The 9,130-nt window shown below is 40.3% G+C and overlaps 1 protein-coding gene and 1 long non-coding RNA gene across 2 annotated transcripts; both read left to right on the top strand.

Moving 5' to 3' along the window:
- Positions 1-598: 598 nt before the first annotated feature.
- LOC135628838 (uncharacterized) lies at positions 599-3,981 on the top strand. The gene is made up of 2 exons (XR_010493014.1): positions 599-1,227; positions 3,602-3,981. It is a non-coding gene; the product is annotated as an uncharacterized LOC135628838 (long non-coding RNA).
- A 1,076-nt stretch (positions 3,982-5,057) lies between these two features.
- LOC135628824 (uncharacterized) lies at positions 5,058-8,344 on the top strand. The gene is made up of 3 exons (XM_065135754.1): positions 5,058-5,270; positions 7,531-7,733; positions 7,847-8,344. Exons 1-3 carry the CDS (start codon positions 5,172-5,174, stop codon positions 8,109-8,111), a joined length of 567 nt encoding a protein of 188 aa, XP_064991826.1. The 5' UTR covers positions 5,058-5,171; the 3' UTR covers positions 8,112-8,344.
- Positions 8,345-9,130: the final 786 nt, after the last annotated feature.

Below are 9,130 nucleotides of genomic sequence, written 5' to 3' on the forward strand. Positions count from 1 at the left end.
CGATTTTGATTCAAATCGATAAATAATCAAGCTATTAACATCCATAATATTAAAGGATGATGTCTCAAATGACGAGGCTTCCTAGAATCATCTCATGGACGATAAGAAACGAGAAAAAAGTTACGACGATAACAAAGAAAGAAAAAGCGAAAGAGAAGGGTGAGGTTATAGTTATAGTTGTCGTTGGAGTGATATAGCAGTACATCAATGAAGAGGGTATGAGGTGTTATGATACTACGATGGAACAAAGATGGCTAACAAGAGCGAGGATGCATTCGAGAACTTTAGTGACCTCTATGAGGACATGACATAGGGAATAGTCATAAGAGACGAAGATAGCAAGATGAAAATAATAAATAGAAACACGAAAAACAATCATAATAGGACAAAAGTGCCGAGATGCTAAAGATAATAATGATAAGGTGTGGGTCAAGATAAAATAATAAAGTTGAAGTGTTTTGAATGAATAAAGTAAAAGTGATACGCGGCTGAAAATAATAAAAATTTAAGGGTTTTTTTTGTAGGGGAGTGTATATTTAACTAAAAGAACTATGAAATTTAGTTGTTAGCGTTATTTCTTTTCCGTTATGCGGTTCGTAGTTACCGCTGAATTTATCTATACGTCACCACTGGTTGATCCGTTTTAATTATTGTCGTCATCCATTCACACCGATTGAAGAATAGAAACCAACTCTGTTGCTCTCCTTTTCTGGCCTTCTCCATTCCTCCTCCGTCTCCCGTCCGTAAGATGGAACCGTCGAATCGGAAGAGGAGAGTAGGCGGCGACGACGACGGCCGTCCGCCGTCGAGACCGCGACCGTCGTCCCCGCAGCGGCTCCATGACAGGCGTCGGGCGGCGACGGACGACGAGGTCGAGGAGTTCTTCGCCATCCTCCGCCGAACGCGCGATGCGCTGCGGTGCCTCGTCTCCCGGCCAAGGCCGGCGCCCACGTCGACGAGGTGGAGCCCGGAGTTCGCGTGGGAGGACTTCGCCGGGCACGGCACCACAAAAGACGACGGCGACACGGGTGTGGCCGCGGAGCAGAGGCCGCCGGCTTCGACGGATCCGGCCGGACCTGCGGATATCGTCGCACCGAGGCTCCTCGATCTCAACGCCGACCCGGATCCCGAGAGCCTGGCAGCGGTGAGTCCTCATCCCGGTGCAGCTACCGCCCACTGGGCTCGAGCGCTCGCTTAATTCCTTTAGGTCACATCGACTCACAAGCGGTAACCTCACCTCTCGTTTGCTTTTCTAAGATACTATACATCGTCTGAATGAATAAGGGGTTGCGTAGCCCTATCTACCTTTACAATCTTTAATCGAATAAAATGGTCAAATCCTTATTGGATTATCTTCCTTTGTCCAAATTGATCTTTATTTGTCTGATACTTTTGTTCTAGTGGATGAAATTGTTAATTCATTATTTTGCACCACCGCATATGTCTCATTAGATTGTATAGTGCAGTGAACATTTCATTGATAAACTAATGGACCTTTTTCGTTTATTTCTTAATGAAAGCATGTTATATATACAAGCAATTGTGAGAACCTTAATTTATTTTCATTGTTCGACGATCTTACTAGTGAGTTCTATCAGATCCAACACCTTCCTCTTGATTCATGCTCAGGTCGACTTTTCCCTTCCTTCCAGCTCAAATTTCTACTGATCATTAGTCATTCGTCGCAGTAATAGTATCTAACTGCAAGTGTTTACTGCAGTAGTTTCTCAAGAATCATGCAGGGTAGGTGGCAATAGTATCAACAACGGGGCAACTTGATTTGTAGGACGAAAAACTTGACGGATACTTATAATTAATGTGCATCAACATGTCTTGGTAACTGAGCTTAAAGGCCATGAAGAGGTGGTTTGTGCGATCAGGGGCTTGCTCTAGAAATGCCAGTAAGCCATACACAAAGGCAAATGGAATGGATGGATAGAGCACTAATAGTAGAAGAACTAATGCCACTGATGGTAGTACAATATATAGCTGATTTGCTTTTTTTTTTTCTTTTCCTAGGAAAAGTCTGATTGGGTTTGATTATTCTCTAAACTATTATATTCATAAAGTTTTATGATCTTGTGAGCTTTGCTTAATGTAGTACGAGCCAAGTGGGCATTATCTTATGACTTGTTTTTGGTCGTTGGGTCAACAGGAAGACCAGTCTTCATCTGCAGAGTGGCCAAGTCATCACAACTAAAAAGTATGCGTCACTCGTCACGACTAGGGAAGACGGTCTTATTTAAATCGACTAGATAATATGCTGTCCTTGCTGTTGGGTAGGGTTGAAAAGAACAATAAAAAATCAATGAAGAAATCAATAAAAAATTAATAATTAAAAGAATATATTAAAAAATCGATGTAAGATTAATATGATTTGGTAAATTCTTATCTATATCTACAATGTTTTTACTTGTTCAATCACAGTAAAAACAATTGATGACATCCTTATTTAATCTCTAATCATTGAATCCTTTAAGCTATGATATTATTTTGTTGGGGAGGGAGATAAAAAAAATCTAAAACCATAAACTAAAAAGGAATTCACCAAAAAATAATAATTAAAATAATATATCCGAAGGTCGACGCATGATTAACATAGTTCGACAAACCCTTTTCTACATCCATGAAAAAAAATCAGATCATTTGATATGTGAGATCAATTACAAGATCTTTGAGTTATCCCTATCCAAGTTCAATTCCTTTTGTTCACCTCTTACGTAAACTTAAAGAATGCTTTCAGTTCTCTCTAGAAGCCTTAGAGATTATCACCCTTATGAGCACTCAAAGTATCTTGACTCTTTCTCATCAAAACTCTTAAGGCTCTATATTTATAGAAACAAATATCGATTCACTAAGGAGTTTTAATTTAATTTAAATATAACTAAAATTCCTAAAAATATTTATCATGATGAGTATCTGTCCACTGCCTCCTGATCTCAAGTTCCTGGAAATTTTTGCTAAATTTCTCTTCATGTTGCAGCCCTCTTCTTCTTTGTATTAGTAACTGAAGCAGATTTTACAAGGGCTCCTGCATTATTGTTTGTGTGCAGCTATCACATATTCACAGTTCAATGAAATGAAATAGTTCTATACCCATCTTTCTGATGCTACCAAGATCTGCATATTTCCTGTCAAATATATGCTTATATTTTTCATGTTTGGAAAAATCTGATTGCCTAAAACAATCATCTGAAGAATCTCCAACTCCAGCAGTTGTTTCAGGCATCTGTCTACTTGGATCAACGGGAATACCTCTGCTGTTAACCTATTACACTCTTTAGGAATCTTCATGTTTCTTTGGAGTCCACATGCTATGTCTTTTACGAAGAGATGCTCTAGCTTTTCATTTTGGCTTTGAGAATTCCATAAGAACTAGTCATTGCTTCTTCTCTTCTGTTGTAGAATCCCAAGTCATTATCTTATGTGTTTTCTGTGTGAATTCGGTTTGGTTTGGAAGACTTTGACACTAGAAAACGAAGGTGGATCAGTGGGTCGAACGCCGTCGCATGCAATCTTGTCTGTGAGAAAGACATGCTACATAAATCTTTCTTTTTATGCTGCTCAAAATCCGTGTTTGAATCACATGGTTGCTTAACAGGTTGGGATCCGACGAGGGCGTGTTGCGTGATGTCATGGTATTGCCCGTGAATTCATGGGACCGACGCCCATGGCTGGTTGGCCAAGATGACTCTCAGGTCCTCTGAGAGAGAGAGAGAGACTTAACTTTAGGGTGAGTCAGCTGTCTTTTCCGATAGTAATGGTGCTTAAATGTCGCACAAGCATTAAGTCAGCAAACGCAGGCCTGCAACCACGGCAAAGTCACAACGTAAGAATACTGTACAAGCAATAGGTATCGGGGGTTCAGAGACCATTCTCATGTTCGGGCCACTCGCTACGTTGCTTATATTGAAAGCGTCAGACAGCAGTATCAATTATTTCTTTGACTTTTAGAGTTATTACCTACCAATCTTCTCTCCATCATCGAGTAGTCCGTCGGAAAGTGGCATCTTCCCAACCATTTCAATCTCACCACATGCTTCCGAATTCCGAGTAAGAGACTTCCTTGGAGTACATCAATTTCAAACAGTTTCAGAGCTGATTTTAGAATCGTCAGTCAGTTTCGATTATAATTTAATTATAATAAATTAATATATTTAATAAAATTTAAATTTAGGCCATTAAATCTTGAATTTGAAATCTCTATGTCATAAAATTCATTTTATGTCTTAATTTTTGTTGTCAATTTGGAATACCCGTAAGACCTGATTCTGGATTTTGCCATGGGCGACGAGGTTAGGGCTTAAAAGAAGGTACGTATGTACTAAGCAGGCCTTTGCGTTTGTGTCAGTCTGGAACCCATGTGCTTCCCATGTGTTAGACGAGCACCCATAGCAGGCACAGAGCGAAAGAACAGAAGGGTGGAAGCCATTCCATTCCATTCCATGGCGTACCACAAAAGTGGATGAGCATTAGGTTCCTTTTTCTTTTTCCTGAAATATTATATTTATTAATTTATTAGATAACTCGAGTTGCCCTTAGTACCTGATGCCCACCTGCGTGAACAGAACCTGCTGTTGCCTGTTCTCCTACAGTTGACGGATTATTCTTCTTTTTTCGTAGCGACACTCTGGATTCCGGTGTCCCGAGTGTGGTTGCAAGATAAAAAGTACTGTTGATTCATGAGAGGTACTCGCTACATGCAAATGAGGAAGACGAAGCGGCTTATACGATGGTTTCCAAGGCGTCATCTTGGAACCCTCCCATCGTGTTTCTGTGTCATCAAATCGGATGGTTGCAAATGGGCTTGTTGAGGCCCAGTATGCCCCACCTTTTACCCCAACCCTACGATCCATCATCCATCGGCTGCCGCGCACCGCATCAGACAAAGACCCGTATGATCAAGTGTCTCGATCCACCCACGCATCCCACGAGCGGGCCAGTACTCGGGAGCCACGTCGTAGGTGGTTCCCGGGACTTTGTGAATTGACACCGCGCTACATGCTTGCATCGCCTTATTCCCTACTTTACTCTTTTTACATCCACACATTCACACTCTTTTTCTACTTCGCACACTCACTCTCTCTCGAGTCTGTTGCTTTCTTGTTGAGAAAGAGAAAGAAAGAGAAGAGAGGGAGGAGGAGAGTTGGGTTGAGTCTCGGCGGCGGAGAATGGAAGAGAAGGGGTCGACGCTGGTGCAGATCCTTGCGGTCGCCCTCTGCCTCACTGCCTTCGGTTTCGCCATCGCCGCCGAACGCCGCAGGAGCACCGTAACTGATCACTCCCTCCTCTTCTTTCTCCCACTTTATGCTTTGTTCCCTCGATCCCTCTTTCGTATCGGGTGCCAATGCCTCCGATAGTTGGATGGGATGTTAATCTGGCTTCTGTTTCCTCTGTTCCTGTATTCGTTGCGGAATCAGATAGAACCTCTAGATCTTGCTTCTTGAAGACGTGGTTTCGAGTTTCGTAGTCGGTGGTTGGCTAGTCGTTCGACAAGAATGTAGAGTAGCAGATCGGGATTCTTGTGTTGGTTACATGAAATTAATTTAGTGGTTTAGTCATTAAACGCTGCATTCTTGTGTTCTTGCATCTGCATGATTCTTAGTAGTACATCACTACTGTTTCTGTATATTAAATTTCTTACTCTTGACACACAAGGTATTATGAGATTGACCCATGATCAAGAACTCTCCATGGCCTCCAAGTAAAGTAGATGAGAAAATTAGTAGAGGAACAAATGGTTTTTAGGATCCTCCTGTTGGTGATTTGGACATCCTCATGTAGATTTTTCTCTTTTTTCGAGTGAGGGCTTGCATCAGCTCAGACAAGTGTTGCTACCTCTCTCATTGTTGACATCCAGCGTAGGCAAACCATGGTAAAAACCTAGCTCAATGTGCAGGCGGTAGCCTAGGTGGCATAATCAATACGAAGTAGCTATCAATGATTTGGGTACATTGATGACAAAAAAATTGGGCATATGAAGCATTTACAAGATTTGAAGCTTAGGATGCAGATAGAACGTTGGCGACATGTGGATGACGTTAGAGACTGAGCAATAATCAATTTCCATTTCTGTTGATTTGCTCAAGCAGGTGCTGACAAGATTGTGCATGGCAGGTGTTCTGAAGGACATCTAGGAGTCACTAAAATTAATGCTTGGCTCGGAATTTAAAAAAAAAACAAGAAGAGCTTTTAAAATTCTGGTTCAGATTTGTATATCTGTATAATGAGGAGTGATTGTCTCCGTGGATGCTGCTTTGTTTTTAAGGTTCAAAAGCCAACAAGATTTCCCCAGTAACATACTGCAACAATCTCAAACAAATACTGAGAATCTTTTCATTTCTTTAGTTAATTTGATCCTCATTATATTAGTCTATATCTGGTGGATACATAATGTTTTGTATTTTCCTCTTATTTGTTGCCTTTTTGTCAATTTGGTAGTAGTGTAGCTGAGGATTTCTGTTTCCCCAGTAACATACTGCACCTATCTCAAACAAATACTGAGAATCTTTTCGTTTCTTTAGTTAATTTGATCCTCATTATATTAGCCTATATCTGGTGGATACTTAATGTATTGTATTTTTCCTCTTATTTGTTGCCTTTTTGTCAATTTGGTAGTAGTTCAGCTGAGGATTTCTGTTTCCCCAGTAACATACTGCACCTATCTCAAACAAATGCTGAGAATCTTTTCATTTCTTTAGTTAATTTGATCCTCATTATATTAGTCTATATCTGGTGGATACATAATGTTTTGTATTTTCGTCTTATTTGTTGCCTGTTTGTTAATTTGGTAGTAGTGTAGCTGAGGATTTCTGTTTCCCCAGTAACATACTGCACCTATCTCAAACAAATACTGAGAATCTTTTCGTTTCTTTAGTTAATTTGATCCTCATTATATTAGCTTATATCTGGTGGATACTTAATGTATTGTATTTTTCCTCTTATTTGTTCTCTTTTTGTCAATTTGGTAGTAGTGTAGCTGAGGATTTCTGTTTCCCCAGTAACATACTGCACCTATCTCAAACAAATACTGAGAATCTTTTCATTTCGTTAGTTAATTTGATCTTCATTATATTAGCCTATATCTGGTGGATACTTAATGTATTGTATTTTTCCTCTTATTTGTTGCCTTTTTGTCAATTTGGTAGTAGTGTAGCTGAGGATATCTGTTAAAATTATGGGCATTTTTTTCTTTGTAATTTTGGATGCTCACAAGTTTGGCATGATTTGTTGATTAGCTGCAAATCTGGAAGCATGTCCTCAAATTTTCTTTTAAGTTAGTAAATATATGAGTGTTATTTTCTCAGTTTGTGCTTTATGAAAGTAAAATGCAACTAGTTTGGGCTTGCGGGTCCTTTTGACTTATTATTTAATATCTCTGGGTAAACTGCAAATTCTGTTCAGAAGTATTTGCCAGACCAATGTGTTTTAATGACTTGTAAAACATAGTCTCCTGTCTTCTTGCATTCAATATATCCCTTTTCTCATTGTTGCTCTGAGGTCCAAGTTCATGTCTTTTCCTCATGACAGGGTACCATAGAGACGGACAAGTTCAATGCCACTTATTGCGTTTATGATTCAGATGTAGCTACAGGTTATGGAGTTGGTGCTTTCTTGTTCCTTCTATCCAGCCAATCACTACTTATGGGTGTCACAAAATGCATGTGTTTTGGCAAACCTTTAGCTCCTGGTGGAAATAGAGCCTGGTCGATAATATATTTCGCCTCTTCATGGTACCTTCCTTGCTGATAGGTCTCATTTTATATATAATCATTGATTTTATTTACATTTGGATGTGCTTGTTGGAAAAAGATGTACTACTAAAGAACTTGATATTATTTGTCAGGCTAACTTTCCTAATCGCTGAGGCTTGTCTAATCGCTGGTGCTACAAAAAATGCATACCATACCAAGTACCGGCATGTGGTCTATGCTCAGAACTGGACCTGCGAGTCTCTGAGAAAAGGAGTGTTCATTGCAGGAGCCGTCTTTGTGGTTTTCACCATGATTCTCAATGTGTATTACTACATGTATTTTGCAAAAGCTACGGGTCAGGCTGCACGAAAGACCAACAAACCAAACCCAACAGTTGGAATGGCTGGTTATGCTTGAATGATGTTGGGAACTCTATCCTCTATCCTCATAGTGCAGAAGAATCCTACATCCGACATCTGTGTCTTCTGATGCTTAGCTATTTACATGCCACCAAGTACAGAGACTCCAGTTGATGCAGTAGCTATTTTTGTTTGGTCTTGGTTCTTAGTTTTGCCCCCGAATTGTAATCGACATTATAATATAACTGGATGGAGCTCATCACCAATGGAGTAATGGTTTTGGTTTCCAAAGTGAAGGTTTGCCTGGATATTAAGGCTGTTCGGTAAGACTAGACTTTTAAAAACTTCTGCTGGATGTTTGGCCGAATGAGTTTCCTTGTAAACTGCACCTTCAAAATGCAATGGTATTTTCTTCAAGGAGAGAAAAAAAAAGACAGTCAAACGTGCAATTACTGTTTGAACTAACAGAAATCAGAAAAGCAAGCCAAGCGTTTAAATCGGGAGGTCACTCCCGCCCGTACGCTTTGAAGTGCCAATTGCAAACGCAATCACAGTGTCTCCTATGCCTTGCCATTTGAAGTACCAGTGGCAATCTAACAGCAATTAGATGGCCACGCTTCGCGGAGAGGACACTGTCAACAGGAGTCACTTTGAAAATTAACCCTGGCAAGTTGGTTCTAAATCTAGGAACGAAAGAATCCAATCCCTCCTCAACCATCCCTATCAATCGATTAATCAAAGGGAGACAAAGACTATGCTTGCAGTACTCTTTCGAGTCATATATGCGGCAGGTTATTGGAATCCAGAGGATGCCACCTGGAAATGATCAAACTTGTTCTCCAGTGGTTGCATGCCATGGTGCAAAAGTACAGAGCATGCATGTGTTGTTGCCACCAAGGCCCCATGTATGTCTTGCATATAATAATAACACAAGCGATACGAGTCCAGAGTACTCGTTTCATAGATATGTGTTGGAAACTCGACAAACAAAAGCTCATTTCTCAATGCCTATACTCGATCGCATTTCAAATGTCTTCTGCGAGACACATCACTCAGGCGAGGTTTTCACAGCAAAAG

This window comes from Musa acuminata, chromosome BXJ3-1, assembly GCF_036884655.1.
Source record: "Musa acuminata AAA Group cultivar baxijiao chromosome BXJ3-1, Cavendish_Baxijiao_AAA, whole genome shotgun sequence".
Classification (NCBI taxonomy): Eukaryota; Viridiplantae; Streptophyta; class Magnoliopsida; order Zingiberales; family Musaceae; genus Musa; species Musa acuminata.